The following is a 22,102-nucleotide window of genomic DNA, read 5'->3' on the forward strand; positions in this document are numbered from 1 at the left end:
GAAAAATTACGGGTTCTTAGATAACAGGAACGGACGGTCGGCGCACCGTCTAAAATGAACGTTCACAAACGTTTTATGTATCTCTTACAACATGCTTTTCTTCCATGTTTTTCTATGAAATTCCGCCAAATTACGTCATATTAAACGCTGACTTCATAGGAATATACTTTTCAAATTTCTGACGTCATTTCCATTTAAAAGTCGTAATATTCTGACTTGATTACAAGCACAGTCTGGGATACAACATGGCGTCATTGGGCTTTGAATAAGCGCGAGACGATAAAGATTTGCGTTGAATTGGGGAAAACACGGACACAGATTATGATAAAGATGGCCGAGGTGGAAATGAAGCAACATGTGCCGTTCATTAGTATTTAACTGGCATTAACGTTTAAGAGAACAATGATATTTCATAGAAGACGATAAGGAAAAGGGACAGAAAAAGACAAGAGGCACGACGTTTTCGACGTTGGTGAAGAACGTCATCAGACGGGATCGCCGTTTGACAGCACGTCGTAGCAAGCATAGTCGGGGCAGGGTACGGAAGTCCAAAGGGTTTTAAGAGAAGATTAAGGCGTGCGAAAAGTTTGTGCGGGATGGGTCCCTCAATTGCTATGAAAGGACGAGAGAGAAAAAGTATGCGTTATTCAAAAACTGCAAAGATTTGCACAGGAAGGTGAACAATTAATGAACCGGGTTACTTTGAAAAGGCGTTATTTTTTTAAATAATTAAAAAAAAATTTTTTTATATTAATATTATTTATTTATTTTTCTATTTATTTATGTTTTATCATAATATATGAAGTTGACTATGCGTCAGTGTTGGTTGGTAAACTAAAAAAATATGACGCTTTATGAGCGCAGGGTCATTGACGTCACTGGACTGCGCCGGTCGGGTTTAACCATATGTCGTAATATGATTGTAATTCAGCGAAAATTCAATATTTTGCTCTGAAAATTGCAGGAATTATATAAGATATGTTATATGTATTGAATGTGAAGTTTCTACATTCTATGTGAAATGATATTTGAATTATTAGAAAAGTCCACGTAATTCTGGATCAACCCTCGTAACTTGTTTAGTCTGTCGATAGAGTCTGCACAGTTTGTATTATACATGATGCTGTGTAATGCCACTGACAAGTAACTTGTTTAGTCTAGAGTCTGCACAGTTCGTATTATACATGATGCCATGTAATGCCACTGACAAGTAACTTGTTTAGTCTGTCGATAGAGTCTGCACAGTTTGTATTATACATGATGCCATGTAATGCCACTGACAAGTAACTTGTTTAGTCTAGAGTCTGCACAGTTCGTATTATACACGATGCTGTGTTATGCCACTGACAAGTAACTTGTTTAGTCTGTAGATAGAGTCTGCACAGTTTGTATTATACATGATGCTGTGTAATGCCACTGACAAGTAACTTGTTTAGTCTGTAGATAGAGTCTGCACAGTTTGTATTATACATGATGCTGTGTTATGCCACTGACAAGTAACTTGTTTAGTCTGTCGATAGAGTCTGCACAGTTTGTATTATACATGATGCTGTGTAATGCCACTGACAAGTAACATGTTTAGTCAAGAGTCTGCACAGTTTGCATTATACACGATGCTGTGTTATGCCACTGACAAGTAACTTGTTAAGTCTGTCGATAGAGTCTGCACAGTTTGTATTATACATGATGCCATGTAATGCCACTGACAAGTAACTTGTTTAGTCTAGAGTCTGCACAGTTCGTATTATACATGATGCTGTGTAATGCCACTGACAAGTAACATGTTTAGTCAAGAGTCTGCACAGTTTGTATTATACATGATGCTGTGTAATGCCACTGACAAGTAACTTGTTTAGTCTGTAGATAGAGTCTGCACAGTTTGTATTATACATGATGCTGTGTAATGCCACTGACAAGTAACTTGTTTAGTCTGTCGATAGAGTCTGCACAGTTTGTATTATACATGATGCTATGTAATGCCACTGACAAGTAACTTGTTAAGTCTGTCGATAGAGTCTGCACAGTTTGTATTATACATGATGCTGTGTAATGCCACTGACAAGTAACTTGTTAAGTCTGTCGATAGAGTCTGCACAATTTGTATTATACATGATGCTATGTAATGCCACTGACAAGTAACTTGTTAAGTCTGTCGATAGAGTCTGCACAGTTTGTATTATACATGATGCTGTGTAATGCCACTGACAAGTAACTTGTTAAGTCTGTCGATAGAGTCTGCACAGTTTGTATTATACATGATGCTGTGCAATGCCACTGACAAGTAACTTGTTAAGTCTGTCGATAGAGTCTGCACAGTTTGTATTATACATGATGCTGTGTAATGCCACTGACAAGTAACTTGTTAAGTCTGTCGATAGAGTCTGCAGTTTGTATTATACATGATGCTATGTAATGCCACTGACAAGTAACTTGTTTAGTCTGTCGATAGAGTCTGCACAGTTTGTATTATACATGATGCTGTGTAATGCCACTGACAAGTAACTTGTTAAGTCTGTCGATAGAGTCTGCACAGTTTGTATTATACATGATGCTGTGTAATGCCACTGACAAGTAACTTGTTTAGTCTAGAGTCTGCACAGTTTGTATTATACGTGATGCTGTGTAATGCCACTGACAAGTAACTTGTTTAGTCTGTAGATAGAGTCTGCACAGTTTGTATTATACATGATGCTGTGTAATGCCACTGACAAGTAACTTGTTTAGTCTAGAGTCTGCACAGTTTGTATTATACATGATGCTGTGTAATGCCACTGACAAGTAACTTGTTTAGTCTGTCGATAGAGTCTGCACAGTTTGTATTATACATGATGCTGTGTAATGCCACTGACAAGTAACTTGTTTAGTCTGTCGATAGAGTCTGCACAGTTTGTATTATACATGATGCTGTGTAATGCCACTGACAAGTAACTTGTTTAGTCTGTCGATAGAGTCTGCACAGTTTGTATTATACATGATGCTGTGTAATGCCACTGACAAGTAACTTGTTTAGTCTGTCGATAGAGTCTGCACAGTTTGTATTATACATGATGCTGTGTAATGCCACTGACAAGTAACTTGTTTAGTCTGTCGATAGAGTCTGCACAGTTTGTATTATACATGATGCTGTGTAATGCCACTGACAAGTAACTTGTTTAGTCTGTCGATAGAGTCTGCACAGTTTGTATTATACATGATGCTGTGTAATGCCACTGACAAGTAACTTGTTTAGTCTGTCGATAGAGTCTGCACAGTTTGTATTATACATGATGCTGTGTAATGCCACTGACAAGTAACTTGTTTAGTCTGTCGATAGAGTCTGCACAGTTTGTATTATACATGATGCTGTGTAATGCCACTGACAAGTAACTTGTTTAGTCTGTCGATAGAGTCTGCACAGTTTGTATTATACATGATGCTGTGTAATGCCACTGACAAGTAACTTGTTTAGTCTGTCGATAGAGTCTGCACAGTTTGTATTATACGTGATGCTGTGTTATGCCACTGACAAGTAACTTGTTTAGTCTGTAGATAGAGTCTGCACAGTTTGTATTATACATGATGCTGTGTAATGCCACTGACAAGTAACTTGTTTAGTCTGTAGATAGAGCCTGCACAGTTTGTATTATACATGATGCTATGTAATGCCACTGACAAGTAACTTGTTAAGTCTGTCGATTGAGTCTGCACAGTTTGTATTATACATGATGCTATGTAATGCCACTGACAAGTAACTTGTTAAGTCTGTCGATAGAGTCTGCACAGTTTGTATTATACGTGATGCTGTGTAATGCCACTGACAAGTAACTTGTTAAGTCTGTCGATAGAGTCTGCACAGTTTGTATTATACATGATGCTATGTAATGCCACTGACAAGTTACTTGTTTAGTCTGTCGATAGAGTCTGCACAGTTCGTATTATATGTGATGCTGTGTTATGCCACTGACAAGTAACTTGTTTAGTCTGTAGATAGAGTCTGCACAGTTTGTATTATATACATGATGCTGTGTAATGCCACTGACAAGTAACTTGTTTAGTCTAGAGTCTGCACAGTTTGTATTATACATGATGCTGTGTAATGCCACTGACAAGTAACTTGTTTAGTCTGTAGATAGAGTCTGCACAGTTTGTATTATACATGATGCTGTGTAATGCCACTGACAAGTAACTTGTTTAGTCTGTCGATTGAGTCTGCACAGTTTGTATTATACATGATGCTGTGTAATGCCACTGACAAGTAACTTGTTTAGTCTGTAGATAGAGCCTGCACAATTTGTATTATACATGATGCTGTGTTATGCCACTGACAAGTAACTTGTTTAGTCTGTAGATAGAGCCTGCACAATTTGTATTATACATGATGCTGTGTAATGCCACTGACAAGTAACTTGTTTAGTCTAGAGTCTGCACAGTTTGTATTATACATGATGCTGTGTAATGCCACTGACAAGTAACTTGTTTAGTCTGTAGATAGAGTCTGCACAGTTTGTATTATACATGATGCTGTGTAATGCCACTGACAAGTAGCTTGTTTAGTCTGTAGATAGAATCTGCACAGTTTGTATTATACATGATGCTGTGTAATGCCACTGACAAGTAGCTTGTTTAGTCTGTAGATAGAGCCTGCACAATTTGTATTATACATGATGCTGTGTTATGCCACTGACAAGTAGCTTGTTTAGTCTGTAGATAGAGTCTGCACAGTTTGTATTATACATGATGCTGTGTAATGCCACTGACAAGTAGCTTGTTTAGTCTGTAGATAGAGCCTGCACAATTTGTATTATACATGATGCTGTGTAATGCCACTGACAAGTAGCTTGTTTAGTCTGTAGATAGAGCCTGCACAATTTGTATTATACATGATGCTGTGTTATGCCACTGACAAGTAGCTTGTTTAGTCTGTAGATAGAGCCTGCACAATTTGTATTATACATGATGCTGTGTAATGCCACTGACAAGTAACTTGTTTAGTCTGTAGATAGAGCCTGCACAATTTGTATTATACATGATGCTGTGTTATGCCACTGACAAGTAACTTATTTAGTCTAGAGTCTGCACAGTTTGTATTATACACGATGCTGTGTTATGCCACTGACAAGTAACTTGTTTAGTCTGTCGATAGAGTCTGCACAGTTTGTATTATACATGATGCTGTGTTATGCCACTGACAAGTAACTTTTTTAGTCTGTAGATAGAGTCTGCACAGTTTGTATTATACATGATGCTGTGTAATGCCACTGACAAGTAACTTGTTTAGTCTGTAGATAGAGCCTGCACAATTTGTATTATACAACTGTGAAGTTGGCACAAGTAATGTGTTTACTTGGGCTGTAGATTGAGCCTGCAACATGACCATGCATTAAGGGATACTACTGTTACTTTGTACAAATGGTACCCACGAGCAGCTGGCATATTAAATGCAAGTACCATGTCATGTCAAAGTCACATTGAAGAGTCAGTGGTAAAAAATCTTTGTATTTTGGCTAACTCTCTTGGCCTTGACCTGGCTCTGCATTGGGTAGTTAAATAAACTTGGCACAAATGTTCACTATTAGCAGCTGACATGTCGCCTGTACAAAATATGGGTTCCATATTCATAAAATCCCTTTAAAATTTAATTCAACAACCTTTCACAAAACTGAATCATAAATTTATTTAGCTTCATCATTGGTGGTGTTTCGCTGACAAAGCTCTAGTCTGAACATATACAATTATATAGAGCATAAAGACTTACCCTTGCGCATTCGTATGCTTATCCATCACTTCTACAGTTTGCCAAACCCTCTTATTTCCCAAATTAAAAACCTGGTTTTTGTAGCATTGAGGGTGTCTAGGTGAACAGAGATTTCAATAAAGGTATGTTATATGTAATGTTATATTCAATATTATTTTGACAATTGTTTATTTAATTTTTTTAAAAATAAACCCTTGTTTTAAAATACTTTTGTTATACAAAGGTTGTGGGTTCGGATTTTGGAGGATCTCAAACTATGACGAACGCCTCTAAGCTGACGATTTCAAACTGCGGCAGATTGTTCATTAATCTGACGGTATGTTTGCATTGTTTGATATTTACTGCAGACAATGACATTTAAAGTTTTGATTATGAAAATTCTATCAACCGAAAGTATGTATAAACTTAATTCAAAATTTTGGAAACAACTGAATATATAATAACATGAAAAAAACACATTCATTTTGATTACCTCAGTATTATGTTTATAAGACTATTTTGGAAATAATGTTGAAGTGAAACTAGTACTAAAATCATGTCATATATGAGAACTTATATATGAATTTCCATGATAAAATTTGGATTTTTGCCCAAATCAATATGGACTGGTTTGACTACCTATGAGTGTTATAACCAATAATGACTTTGTTCCAATTTTCAATAGAGTTTTCTGAGTAATATAACCAAGTTGAACAGTATTTTAACTACATGTATTTTATAATGTAGTGTTAATGGTTTATTTTTTATTGACAATATTCAACAACAATTTAACATAATTTGTCATCAAATCTAAATGATAATGAATCACAGGATCAGATCTGTTGTTTTCTTTGTAAATGAAAATTAACATAAACATTCCATAGCTGAAAATATTGTGAATGAAGTAAAATGTTTTCATCCCAATTATTTTCAGTACACGGCCCATATCTATTCCAATTCTGTGATATATAAGAAAGAAGCGTTGGAAATGAATTTAGTTGGCACCACATTAGAGGACCACACCCTTGAGATTATTGAAAGTCAGGGGCGAGTCTGTGGCAGTTTCATGAAGAAGCTCATGAATGCTGTAAACTTCTTCTCAGTGAGTTGTCATAGCAACCAAACCATGTTGTGGTTTAAGACAAAACTGTGTTAATTAGTTGAAACCTGAGTTCAATAAAGCAAAAATTGGTGAAACTTTAGCATGCTGCTTTTAAATGGTATTGGGTAACTTTAAAAGTTTGCGATCACCCAAATTCCCTGTTTTCTTCAAAAGAAGGGATGGAATTGTGTTTAGACATGGCTTTGTCATCATAAAACCAAGGTATAGGCATAGCATTGGCTTTGTTGTCTGAGGTGGAAATGAAGCTGTTTTGTTCACGAGCTAGTTAATACAGAAAACCTTTACTAATGTGAGTGAAATGTGAGTGAAATGTCACAATAATGTGGAAGATCAGTTACACAACTCAAATCACACTAACCCTGTAAATGATTTAATGATTTGAGTCCAGATGCATTTGTTTGTCTAGGTCTTTTTTTACATTTTTGCATTATCCCCCACCTAACTGAAGGTTTAGGGAGGGAAATTTTGCTTTGGCCTTGTTCTTCCTTCTATCCGTCTGTCCTTCTGTCCAGCTGTCTGTCCAAAAACATATTGATAATGATATTAAGTTCAAACTTGGGCAGAATATACCCCTTGATTAAATCTTGACTGCTTGTAAAAGTTGGTCACATGGATTTAAAACTAGGTCATTACGTCAAAAATATTTGAAAGAACCTACAGTTCAAGGACCACAATGGAAATAAGGGATTTATAATTCCTTTTTTGTATACAATGTAGTTGACTTGGACTTTTTTACTTATGCTTGATGTTTAAATCATGTATAATGTTTGATACGTTTTATACAGAAATAAATCTATCTGTCTATCTATCTATCCATCCATCTGTCCATCCATCCCATCCATCCATCCCATCCATCCATCCATCCGTCTATCTATCTTACCTAGAGATATTATATTTGGTTGAATATTAATGAAACTTTATCAGAATGTTTTCCTTGATGATCTCTTTGTTTGATTTGAAACTAGGTCATATGTTGTCAAAAACTAGTTCAGTAGGTCTTATCTTAGAGTTTTTGTCTGGGATCTTATCATCAGAACCATATCTTGGTAGGGATTGAAAAGATTATGTTCAAACTTGGTCAGAATATTCTCATTGATCAAGTTTCAACCGCTTGGGTTGCATGTGGTAAAAAACTAGGTCACAATGTCAAATCTTTGAAACACCCTAGAAACATTATATTTGGTCAACTATTGATTAAACTTAATCAAAATGTTTGGCCTCGATGAACTCTTTGGTGAATTTTAAATTGGGTCACATGTGATAAAAAAGAAGATCACAAGGTCAAAAGTTCAACTTTTTTCTGGAACTATATCATAGTAGTGATTGTTCAGATTATGTTTAAACTTAGGCTGAATGTTTTTCTTGATGAAGTCTCACTGCATTTAAAAATAAATTGGGTCACATGGGGTCAAAACTAGGTCACTAGGTCAAATATTTCAAAAATGATGTCCAGAATTAACTTTTGGTATTGAATGGTCAGACTTTGATGAAACTGTGGTCAGAATGTTCCCCTTGATGCAATCTTGGTAGACTGTATGGCTTCATGGGGTCAAAAACTATTTTATTAGATCAAATCTTCAAGAAAACAGTGGCAATATATCCGCTCCAATCTTTATAAAACTTAAGCAGAATATGCCTTGATAAAATATTGGCTTAGTTTGAAGCAAGTAACATGGGGTCAAAAACGAGGTCACTAGATCAAATCTATTAAAAAATCAGGAACACTCAAACAAAGTTCTTAAATTTGCAACCTTTTGTCAATAAAACCCAACCACATGTAAAGCAATTGCTTAAACCTAAGGTACGATATTATTTCTCACTGAAATCCAGATTTTTATGTTATCAACATTAGCCTCTAGCAAGTTATGCAAGCTCAGATCAGATTTGAAATTTTATTCAGAACTTTTAACATTTAGAACAACTCATAGCCAATCCTATGTAGATCTACATTCTCTAACTTTTAATTTACTTGTTTAAACCTCTAAAAATGAAAAATAAGAAACCATGCTCACTGTTAACATCCATATTCCACTCATTGGCGCTATAACGGAACATGTGATTGGAGCATTTTAGACACATAACAAAATGTTATGGCTCCAATGATTGCCCGACGTGGTTACATTATATAAGATTTGTCATCTGTTTAATATTGTAGAACATTCTATTTGAAGAGTAAGAGAGCCTTTTATTATACATATCAGTTTCATTATTTCAAGTGTCTGATGTGTTAATAACCCTGAATCTGAAAAATGAAATTGCATCAAACTATATTAAATAATTAAGAAAAAATGGAACTATATTTATATCACTATATTTTTGCATTAGTTTAGCTTTTGTATACTTTATTTCAAAAAAGGTGAGTTCCCATAAAATCAAGATAGCAAATGGTTGGTTGGACAAGTTAAAGGGATACCAGGTGGGAGAGAGGTGCAAAAGGTCTGCCGAGCTCTACAAGGCTATAACTGAACAACTGCCAGACTACTATGAGGTAAGTTACACAGGCTATTGCATAGTGGAATGATACACTGTTCATGTATATTCAGGTTAGTGAACAAGAATCATAAGTATTTGAGTTTTTTATAAATGTAAATGAAGCCTGTAATCATCGTATATACAATTTTATTGATGAAATGAACAAGTTGTGAAACATATAGTTATGGTTTAAGCTCAGATTTATATGTGAAAGTCAGTCACTGAAAAGGGTACCATAAATCATTGTTTATAGGACGCATTTTTCCCCCAAGAAATCTCGTAAACAAATATACATGCATCATTTGAAGTGGCATTATTGTGCACTGTCTATGTGTGAATGTGTGATAATCTCCCTCTATCTAACAGCCGCTGCCCTAGAACAGATAGAACAAACTGTGGCGATGGCAGTGTTGTTCATCCCATTATTCCACGTGTTTGAAGTACTTAACTCAGGTGTTGAGAACATTTAAAGAACATTTTAGTTCAATAAACGGCTGTTCATTATACAATTTGCGTCAATACCAAATAATTTGAAGGCTTAATTCGCAGAGAGCGACATCGGGATGGCAGATTTAGATTGTTGTTTATTGATTACTTTTAATAAAATACAGTAATGCAATTAATTATTTATATGCTTTTTACCATTGTTGATTCTATATATTTTATCATTTATGTACATGTGCTGTACTATTTAATAGCCTTTGCCATTTTCACAAATTATCAATAAAATTTCTCAAAACAAATATGGCAAATATTGACATTTTTTCACTGCATCCAATATGCAGTATTAGTGGTATTAAGTTTTTTTTCTTGAGTTTCTCATATATTTTTGCCTGCATCCCATAATAAATTATTAAACAATAGAATCCTAAACACAACGATTTACGGTACTTTTCTATGCATCTGATTAACCTTAAGGCCAAGGCAATTATTTCAACTTATTGAGATCATATGGCATTATTAGCTCACCAGAGCACAAAGTGCTCAAGGTGAGCAATTGTGATTGTTCTTTATCTGTCGTCCGTCCCTTTGTCCGTCCATCCATCCGTCAACAATTGATTAAAAAACATCTCCTCTGAAACTACCTGGCCAAATTCAATGAAACTTCACAGGAAGCTTCCTTGGGTGTCCCTCTACAAAAATACAACAAGGGGTCACGATTGATTAACAACAACAACAACAACAAAATGGCCAACTTCCTGTTTTGTTTTAAAAAGCATCTCCTCGGAAACTACCACTCCAAATTCAATGAAACTTTACAGGAAGCTTTCTTGGGTGACCCTCTACAAACATACAACAAGGGGTCACGATTGATCAACAACAACAACAACAGCAACAACAACAAAATGGCTGACTTCCTGTTTTGCTTTAAAAAAACATCTCCTCTGAAACTACCAGTCCAAATTCAATAAAACTTTACAGGAAGCTTCCTTGAGTGACCCTCTACAAAAATACAACAAGGGGTCATGATTGATAAACAACAACAACAACAACAACAAAATGGCCAACTTACTGTTTTGCTTTAAAAAAACATCTCCTCTAAAACTACCAGTCCAAATTCAATGAAACTTTACAGGAAGCTTCCTTGGGTAACCTTCTACAAAAATACAACAAGGGGTCGTGATTGATCAACAACAACAACAACAATCTGGCCAACTTCCTGTTTTGCTTTAAAAAACATCTACTCTGAAACAACCAGGCCTAATTCACTGAAACTTTACAGGAAGGTTCATTGCATGACCCTCTACAAAAGTACAACAAGGCATTGAGATTGATCAACAACAACAACAGCAAAATGGCCGACTTACTGTTTTGCTTTAAAAAAACATCTCCTTTAAAACTACCAGTCCAAATTCAATGAAACTTTACAGGAAGCTTTCTTGGGTAATCTTCTACAAAAATGCAACAAGGGGTCGCGATTGATCAACAACAACAACAACAATCTGGCCAACTTCCTGTTTTGCTTTAAAAAACATCTACTCTGAAACAACCAGGCCTAATTCACTGAAACTTTACAGGAAGGTTCATTGCATGACCCTCTACAAAAGTACAACAAGGCATTGAGATTGATCAACAATACCAACAGCAAAATGGCCGACTTACTGTTTTGCTTTAAAAAAAATCTCTGAAACTACCAGGCCAAATTCAAAGAAACTTAACAGGTAGCTTCATTGCATGACCCTTTACAAATATAAAACAAGGCATGGTCATCAGTAAAGATATGTTTAAATTGCAACATTTTTATTAATGCTTTATCACAGAGTTGTGGCCCTTCGCTTAGGTGAGGGTTTTAGAGCCATCATGGCCTTCTTGTTTTTTAGTAAATCAATCAGATAATGTGTCTAGGTGGTATTTGGTTGCCTGCAAACTTTGTCCAGTGGCAGAGACTGCAATGTCACACTTTTCCATCCAATCAATAACTTTTGAATGACTAGTTGTAGGGTGTTCAAAATTGGTGTGCACAATGGTCATGGTCAGTAAATGGCTCCTATTAATTTGTGAATCAATAGGTCAAAGGTAGAGATATGGTGATATTTACTAGAAAAACAAATGGGTGCACCTGACCAGGTGGCACATCCATTTTGCAGAATCTAATTCTTTAATTACAAAATATACTATAATTTTGGCCAACTGACTGTTTGTCAACTAACTACTGGTCAATTATGTTTTGTCAGTTCATTGAAATATAAAATCTTAGTGTAGTAATTGTTTTGTATGATATGGTCAAGCTTACCATTCAATATGAGAATTAATGATGAATTGAAACAATGAAAATACTTTCTAATATGAAACATTTCTTTGGCATTACAAATGGCGAATAAAATCACTTACTCTTTAGGTTTGGGAGACGACCATACACAAAAGTGGTCGCAGTGGAAGTTTTGGTGGTATCGTGATGGGCATCGTATCAGGAGGAAAAGATGGTGAGCATATTATAGATCATACAGGGAACAACTACAGTGATTCTGGGATTATGTAAACAAGGCAGAATTTATTTTCCATTGTCTAGGAAATTTATAACACTTTAAAAGCCGGGGTAAAAGTATGAAAGGCAGACAGTCAGAAAAATAGCCATTTCACTTGACCTCACAGAGCTGTACAGTACATTTTTTCAAATATACAAATAATTTAAAAAACACGAATTGCTAAAATTTGTCACATGGTTAATTTAATGTATTATTAACATATCTTGTGAATTTCAAGTGTTTCAAACAGTTATAAATACGATTTTAAACTGAAAAAATTTATAACTGTCAAACAAATTTAAATTTCCCAGCAATGTTGACTGACAGATCTTGAAAGTACATGACCCTCTAACAGCTTACAGAATTTCACTACCAATTCCTATTTACTACAGGTTTACTATCATAGTATGAGGTTTTAATGGACATAATGACGTAGTGTTGGGAATCAGACAGAAAATTTATTATCGATAATCGTCTATGAAACCGATCAATGATCGATTATTAATCGATTTAACCATTATTTTAATATCTATGGTCATCATATTTAAGGCATACAATCATATTCACTACATGCACCAGTTTAAAGCACCAATGTTCCCTTACAATATTGTCTGTACATTTCTATGTATAAATTACATTATTAATTCAGAACGCAACTATCCTTTAGTGTTTACAAGTTACTATTACAGAACATGAGACCACAGGCTCTAATTTTTGTCTTACATTTAGTAGGGTATACATGTGCAAAATAAATACAAAGAAAGATATCAATTTCTTTTTAATAATCAGTCAGTAACATGTACAACACACAGGTGAATATTCTAAATGTGTTAAAGGATCATTTTCTTTAAGAAAACTGCAATAACATTCTTACATGGTTAGAAGTAAATGGTTAACTGTTTTAAAAATCACTTTTAAACCACAAACATGAGAAGTTTAGAACCAATCCTTTAGCAATTAAATTAGCAGAAAATATGTAGTAATGTAAATTGTAGTGACTTACTGACTTGATTAGAATATGACTAGATAACTTAACATAGTAAACACCTTAACATTTCAACATTAAGTAGCATTAACCAGAAAAAACAACATATTTGCTTGACAAAATCTTTACTGGTAGTCGATAGCGGTTACGTCCCTTGTTTCTATAATCGATTGTTTAAATTTCACTATTGATTGTCGCCGACGTAAGCCTTTCTGATCAATTTTCGATTATAATCGATCATCGGCACAACACTATAATGCCGGGAGACATCCTTTATCTGGGCTGAAATATACTACCAATTGCCTTATTATAACACAATTATTCGTGGAAGTATTTGTCATGGTATATGATATTTCAAATGAGAAACCAATGGACAAATTATTCTGTACAACTATCAGAATCATATAACACCACAAGTAATGTGAATGTTTACAATTCTAAACTTCTGACCTGAGCAGACCTAAAGCACACCTCCTCTGCCAAATTAGCTTAATGGCTGGTAGGATATTTGGGGTCATGCACCCGGCGGCCTTTAAATATTACATACAATTTGTTTCAGAATGGTCGATGGACAACTACAGCGATGTTGCTCTGTTGTTATCCCAGTGTGATAATGTCTACAGTGCTGAAGTCCCCATGGCCATGAAGGTAATATTGGTCTTACATAATAAGATAACAATAAATGACTGTCATTCAATGAGAATGACACGAATGGGAGCCTCCCTCGATCTTGTTACTTGTCGAGCTAGTTTGTGAGAGGTGGTCAAAGGAATCCATTGGATTATACAACTATGGTTAAAATATACTGGGTTGAATTACGTAACTTTTTCTAAATTATATGTAACAATTTTCATTTTTTCGTAATTTTGGCATGAATCAATAAAGTACTTAAGTCCATGATAACCCCCATGCCCTTTCATAGTTTTCACCGAAAAGTACAAATTCCGAAACATTCATATTTAAACCTGGAAACGGTTTTAAATGTCACTATTCTATTGTTGGGATGCTAGAAGGGTAAAACAACACATTTTAGTAGTTTGGGTAACGGCATCCTGATTCAGTGCTATTAATATTCCATATTGTTAATATATTGTTTGTTCAGGTTTCTTACTAATTGATTATATTAAGGGCTACAGATAACATTTTACTTGAAGGGAATTGTACGCCCTGATGTACTTTTGTAATGTACACCTTGGTTTCAATCAATGAAGTGTAATGGTCAAGTGTTAAAGTGAATTGAAACATTGAGGTTCAAACATACATGTATTTTACATACATGAAAGGCTTGATCCTAAGCGCAGAACTTAATCAATTAAAAACACTGGATAGCGCTTCCTTCCCTTTGCATTATAAAAAGCAAAGCTTGTCACTGCATAGGAGTTGAAGTGATTCTACACCAGTTTATCAGCCATCTTTGATTTGGTAAAAACAGTTCTTCCCAAAATGGTTGTAAATTGATCCTAATAATCCTACAATTTTTAGCTCGACTATTCAAAGAATGAGAGGCAATACTATTCGACCTAGCGTTGGCGTCTGAGCCCGGTTAAAGTTTTAGAGCTATTCGGCATTTTCACTTATAACTTGAATACACTTCATTCAATTCACTTAATACTTCACAAATTTGTTCAGGGCAATAACTCCATATCATCTTAATTACAAATTCTATATCCTTCATTCAATTGACAAAATATTTTACACAATTATTGAAAACCATCTAACAATTAGGTTACATAACACCATTTTATCCAAAGTACAAATTATGGCCCCTGATTAGGAACTAAGGTTCACGTTTTTGGACACATTGTGTCCGGTTAAAGTTTTAGGGCAAGTTGGGATTTTCTACAATTTATTTTAGGATTGACATATCCTGACTAACTTGGTATTTAGAAAGAGTTTCTTGAGACCTTTCATGGGATTGCGTTTGGGGCACCTTAGTTCAAGGTAAAGGTCACTGTAACAAAAAATAGAAAAATGGTTGAAACTAAATAACTTTTGGGTTGACATATATTGACCAAACTTCATATATAGAAAGAGATTATGGATATCTTTCATGGGATTTTGTTAGGGGTCCCAAGGGTCAAGGTCAAGGTCACTGTAACTAAAAATAGAAAAAAATGGTACTAAATAACTTAAGATAGGGTTGACGTATCTTAACTAAACTTGGTATTTAGGAAGATTTTATGAAGACCTTTCATTGGATTTGGTTTTGAGCCCTTAGGGTGAAGGCAAGGTCATTGAAACTAAAAATAGAAAAAAATGGTACTAAATAACTTAAGATAGGGTTAACGTATCTTAACTAAACTTGGTATTTAGGAAGATTTTATGAAGACCTTTCATTGGATTTGGTTTTGAGCCCTTAGGGTGAAGGCAAGGTCATTGAAACTAAAAATAGAAAAAAGGTTGAAACTGAATAACTTGAGTTAGCCTTGACATATCTTGAGGAAACTTCATATGTAGGAAGTGTTGATGGATATCAAGAGTTTATGGATATCTTTCATAAGATTGTATTTGGGGGCACCTAGGGTCAAGGTCACTGTTACTAAAAAAAGAAAAATGGTTAGTACTGAATAACTTGTATTGACCTATCTTGACTAAACTTGATAATTAGGAAGAGTTCATGTAGACCTTTCATGAGATTGGAAAATGGTTGAAATTCAATAACATTAGTTAGGGTTAATATGTCATGACTAAACTTGGTATTTAGGAAGATTTTATGAAGACCTTTCATTGGATTGAGTTTGGGGCACCCCTTGGGTCAAGGTCACTGTTACTCGAAAAAGTAAGATGGTTGAAACTGAATAACTTAAGTTCAGGTTGACATATCTTGATGATTAAATATGAAATGATAAAATGAAAATTTGACTGTCATTGTTCAAATATAACGTATAGGCACATAACATTAGCATATTGGAACACATGTTGTGGACATGCCAAAATCATGATCACTGAAGGTATAGAAATAAATCTAGCATGAGTTATAACATTATCCCTTGTTTACATGGTTCTTCATTGTTAACTGAGCAGTGTATGTGTAAATTAAGTTCAATTAATTCATATCACCTGGTTTGAAGCAGAAATATTTTTTTTTAGTTTTGGTATCAGAATCATTTGAAGTACCTTGTTCTATTATTTCTGCATGATCAATCTTGATTTTGGACTGATTTCCAATCCCTGCTAGTGTTAAAAAAAGTAAGAACATGGTTTTACAGTTCTTGTTAGAAAAGTATGTTATGCATGACCTTGTATCTTTTTAGGAAATTGCCAGCTGTATTGTGGACTGTAAATTGGTAAAAGAATTTTTGGAGATATCTGAAAGTGTAAGTTGTATATGGTATGAATGAAACTTTGTACAAAATCATTTCAACCTTAAACATTGCATTACGGTTGTTGTTTTTAAAACTTTGTTTTAGTTACAATAATTGACAATACTGTACCAAACCAAATTGATCTTTAAGAAGGTAGGATATGAATGCAAATATATTAAGAACTAAAATATTAAAAACCATTGCCACATTAAACAAAAGAAAATTCTATTTCCTTTTTTTTACAAATATTTAACCAATTTAAACCTTTTTATCAAATTATGAAATATTATTTTCCATTGTAAACATTTTTTCAATTTCTTTCATACTTTTCGATGGAATATGGAGGTTTATCAGGGAAATAACAACAGTGAAAATATCAAATTGATATTTCACTGCAAACTATTGAGTGAAAAAATCAAGTTTTAAGAACTACTTCTAAAATTAAGAGTATAGTTACATCCCCTTGATCAAACTCAATTAATCACTTTTGATATATAAATAATAATTTGATAATAAAAAGGTTGCAATGAAATAAAGATATATGTTCAAATAGATATAATTTTGGGAAATAAACATAACTCACTATTAGAAAAATGATAATCCTGTTTTTAAACATTTTCTTGAACTTGCAGCTGAATTTTTGAACATCAACTTTCTTACAAAACAAATTACAGATTAACACAACTGCTTGGACATAAATTTGATTTTTTATCATCTATCAAATATCTTTTTCAACTGTAATACTTTCTTGTACGAACTATCTGGAAAATTCACCCAACAAATAACTGATGTTTCACCCCACCTGCCTAAAGAATTGTCAACAATCAAGCATGGCCTTCACTCTTTATCTGTAAAATGACCCGTCTTTAAGGGAATCAGACAGTGAGTTGTGACTGAGTACCCATATATCATAAAACAAACTCTAAAAGATGGAAAACAGTTTTAAATCCAATGTTTATTCACATTAGTTTTATTTACACATTAGACCTTTCCGAAATTTCATTCAGTATATGGTGACCATTGTAATTTTGGTGATGTATTCATGCCCTGGTCAGTTTAAAAAAATTGGAGCATAGATGCATAAATAAAAGCTCATTGATGAATGTTCATAAAACGTTTGCACTAAAACATAAGTAAAAAATAAACTATAAGAAAAAAATGGGTCATCTCACGGCTGTGTATTACATGTATTATGAAAAATGAATTAAAATACCAGTAAAACTCCAAAAATAGGCATTAAAGAAATAGAAAATTCATTGATTTCAGTGTAAGATCAATTTTAATTTCACTCATGATCATAATTAAACCTATATTTCGTGGCTTCGCCAAACGTGAATGTATGTTTTTCTATGACACTCGTGACAAAAAATTTCATCTTACACTGAAAAAAACAAATATATTCTTTAATTATATGTCTACTTCTAGGAGTGTGTGGATCTTCTAACAAGTCCTGACAGCCCAGCCCCACTGCGTGAGAAGTACACAACATTTCTACAGAGACATGGGCACCGATGCGTGCGAGAGGCAGAACTTATGGAAAAGTCCTGGCGAGAAGAGCCAGAAAAATTCATTCGTGTTATCAAGGTGAAGATGATAATCCCCAAGAATTTCGATTCTGCCACCCATTCTGCTGGGAGGGGATGAATATGTCATGGATTATAACAAAAATAATGTTTTTGTTTTTTTGTGTATGTTTGGGAGCTATGTAATTAAGCTTGCTTTGCACATTATATATTCTTACAGCATACATACATACTCAATACAGTGATTATCAATTATATAGAAATGCTAGTTTAAATAAAATGCTTTTAAAAGTAGAACACCAAAAAAAGAAATGCACTGACTGACAGCAACGTACAATGATATCACCGCCATATAAACCATGGTTTTATATGTCTGTGATGATGAATATAAAAATTCCCCTTAGTTGAGGGTAAAATGCTTTTAAATAAACAAGCTAAGACTCTGAGCCAGCCTAACAACAATAAGTTAGCCTGTGAATGGCTTGCAGGAACTTCAATCCCTGAAAAATTAATTAGCATTTATTCAACAGGCGAATCTCTGCTGTTAACATTATAGGTCATCCTGAAGTCCAACGCCTATTTAGATATAAGAACAGAGGGGCCAAGCATTGAAGAAGCTGTTAATAGATTAAAGTCGCCAGTGAGCTGGTTTGGTTGCTTCTTGCTCAAGAAGTGGATTGTGAAGAAGGCTCGAGACGCAGTTGGCAATAGGGAGTTCGGAAAGGTTACACTACACCATTTGTTTGAAATAATTTCAGCTTACAAATATCTCAATTTTTTATTAATTCATAACTGTAGATAATGTTTGGAAAACCTGATGAAAAATTGATGCTAAACATATTTCATTCTTTAGTGTAGGCATGCCATATTTCTGGAGACTGTTCCAGGAGATTTGTAATAAAATGCTGAAAATTCAGGGGGATTTTTTAAGTAGGTTGACGCAATATCAAAATAATTTTAGACCCAATTACATTTTTTTTATTCACAAATATATTTATTGCTATGAAAACTAAAATAGCATAAATTCATAGGATAGTATACATAAAACATTAACATTTGATATACCTGGTATACCTTGATGTTATGGCACTTTTTCAAATTTTGAAATTTTATGTACTTCACAGCACTTGTCCACATGATAATCATTATAAAACACAAAAATGGGTTATATATTAAGAGATGGAATAAATATTGTTTGCCTTTGATCATTAGTAGAAATAAATTTATCACTTTTTGTAAAAGATGATAATCCTGTTGCCTGTTGGCAATAAATAAATATATAAATAAATATTGTATGGAATTAACAAACGAGAGGTTGTTAGTTATATTGAGTTTCACTCACAGGCTGTGGTTATAATTTGTAATTTTACAAAAAAATTAACATGATTTGAAGAACTGTTATTATGTTACGTGCTCTCTGATTGATTGGATGAAAATTTAATTCAACCAATGAATACCCACCTTTATCTCATCAGTTAACTTGTTAAGCAATAACGATAATATGCTTATAAAACATTGTAATAGTAATGTGCCTTGCTGATTGATTTAATTAATAATGAAGTTAATACACACCATTAATCTATAATCCATATAGGTCTCCAGAGTATAAATGTCATTACCATAGTTCTACCCTGTGATAAAATTTGTATAAATGGAAAAAAAAGTTGTTTTTTTTCTTCTTCTTTTTTTTTAATTCTGGGGGATATTTCCTCTCTGGCATGTATAAAACAATATAAAAGCACAGATTGTTCAATGGTTACATTTAAAAATTCAACTTATTTTTGTAACTTAAGATGTTTGTACAAATTCTCCTTCTTTGAAGTCATTAACCAGTAGAGAAATTAATTCAATTTCTTCTTTAGTCCATTGCAGTTGAGTTATCGGACCGATTTAAGCAGGCTTACTGGAGATTGGCTGACATGTTATTTATGGAGGTGAGAGCTTGGCATGTAAATGTGTTCTTTCTGTTCACTACAGTGGTTTCTGATTGAGAGTTGAACATTAAAGCATCAATTCTATGATGTTTGTTAACTTCCTCGGCAGGTTTGTTAAGAATTATGTGAACTTTTTTTTTCTTGGTTAGTAAAAGATGTCATACAATGTTACTGCATGCCACTTCCTTTTTTTGCTAATCTTGGCAAATAGTGAACACAAGATTTAGTTTTGATACAATCATGGCAAACTAACATGGATTCTTTTTAGTATTACAGTATGAAGGTTTAGAATACTATTCCAGATGATATATGAAATGTGAAAAGGTTAAACACATTTAAGCATAAATACAAAGTGCACCTCTTGAAATGTGCATTATCATTAGTCACAAAAAAGGTATACAGTGGAAACTCACTAAACCGGATCTCCACAAAACCGGAATCCTCGGGATACCAGACTTTTTTCAGAGTCCCGATTGTCCCCTTCTATTTTCAATGTAAAATAATCCCTACAAAACCGGAACCTCGGAATTCCGGATACCAGACAAAAAATCGAGAAAATTTGTTAGTTGTCAACGTAATTTTACCTCACAAAACCGGACGTATATTTGTTCAAACATGTCAAAATGATTTTGTGTATTAGGAATTCGCGAATCGCGTGTCACTTTGTCACTTTGTTTTGACAGCCGGCGCGTCGTTAAATATTGCACCTGAGATGTTAACTCGATAATCATAATGATGATTGCACTGTGGATTAACTGCCGCGCGATAATCAAATGATAATCAAACTTGTGAAAAGAAAAATGATTGTAACATTAATTTGTTTGTTGCAGAAAATAAAGAACTGGACACAGATATTAAGTGATTATTTTGGAGGATTGTTTTATCTTAAGACTTCTATGATTGAATCAAATTAGAGCGGTGCGTTAATTAAACTATCAAACATACTTAACAAGCATTAAATTACGTGAGTTGTTTTTAAGACTCGGAAAAAAGATGATTATAAAAGCGCAGAAATGATATAAACTGTATCTGTAATAAATATACATGTATATTCCATGCATTATTTCAAGTTACTTGAACCATTGTTGATGTAAAATAAATGTTATCTTTATGTGTTTTTATTTTATTCCAGTTTTCAACTTCCCTTTAAAGGTTAACTCAGTGAATATTTTGAGTAAACTTACTCCGTACATCAAATCCCCACTAAACTGGAATCCTCACTAAACCGGAAATTTTGCCCAGTCCGGACCTTGTCCGGTTTAGTGAGTTTCCACTGTACTATCTTTTCATTAGGTTAAAGATTGAAATAAATGTTGTTTTATAAAAAATTGTGTTTTATTGAGTGTCTTATGGCATGTACATGATGTACATTGAAATGACTTAAATTGTTATGTTAATTAAACATGATTTGTATAGCATAATTATATTAAAAACATCAATAGTTCAGAAGGTTTCTTGTATACAAATGTATAATTGCGATGCAGATGATTTATGATTTACTAATTGCACTTCTTCTTTTTTTCGTCATAGAAGGCCACATTGTAAATATGATGTTGTTATGGTTGAACCTGTAATTATGTCATAATGTGTATGTAACCTTCTCTAAACACATTATTATTATTTTTATTATTATTTCTGATGACCTCCCATCCATTTCGAAATAGGTCAGATTGTATAGAATTTCTACAGCGGGCTTGTCACAAAGTGGAAATCCATGTCCAATATTCTAATGCAATTGTTGCAGGGCCTGTTGCCAGATCGGGAGTTGATGTTTTTCCTCAGGCACATTGAGATTGGTCAGCTGATTGAAACCTGCTCTGCAAGGCTTGTTACCAAGTACAAAATATGTTCCAATAATATCTTATAATGTGACATGTTTAAGGTGAATATTTAGGTAAATACAGCAAAAAGTATAAAGAAACCTGAATGCTTTTTAAATCCCATGACTGTGATGTAAAATTTGACTTTAATGAAAAATTGGGTTATGAAAAAATTCATATCAATGTATTTCATATTCATTAAAAATCAAATTGTCCTCATTTATCGCAAAGGAGAAAAAATATAAAATAAACTAAGCATTT

The 22,102-nt window shown here is 33.8% G+C and overlaps 1 protein-coding gene across 7 annotated transcripts in view; it reads left to right on the plus strand.

The window, feature by feature from the left end:
- Positions 1-22,102, plus strand: part of LOC128240363 (uncharacterized phosphotransferase YvkC-like) — a 97,735-nt gene that overhangs the window by 58,474 nt on the left and 17,159 nt on the right. For all 7 annotated transcript variants that reach the window (XR_008262164.1, XR_008262166.1, XM_052956991.1 and 4 more), the window contains 10 exons: positions 5,958-6,050; positions 6,648-6,815; positions 9,193-9,324; positions 12,148-12,232; positions 13,819-13,907; positions 16,514-16,576; positions 17,990-18,148; positions 18,644-18,811; positions 19,950-20,021; positions 21,766-21,857. Coding sequence is in view for 5 of the 7 variants with exons in the window: in XM_052956991.1 (XP_052812951.1) it covers positions 5,958-6,050; positions 6,648-6,815; positions 9,193-9,324; positions 12,148-12,232; positions 13,819-13,907; positions 16,514-16,576; positions 17,990-18,148; positions 18,644-18,811; positions 19,950-20,021; positions 21,766-21,857 (1,121 nt within the window). In the remaining 2 variants the exon portion in view is untranslated. The remainder of the gene's footprint in view (positions 1-5,957; positions 6,051-6,647; positions 6,816-9,192; positions 9,325-12,147; positions 12,233-13,818; positions 13,908-16,513; positions 16,577-17,989; positions 18,149-18,643; positions 18,812-19,949; positions 20,022-21,765; positions 21,858-22,102) is intronic.

Source organism: Mya arenaria, chromosome 1 (genome assembly GCF_026914265.1).
Source record: "Mya arenaria isolate MELC-2E11 chromosome 1, ASM2691426v1".
Taxonomy (NCBI): Eukaryota; Metazoa; Mollusca; class Bivalvia; order Myida; family Myidae; genus Mya; species Mya arenaria.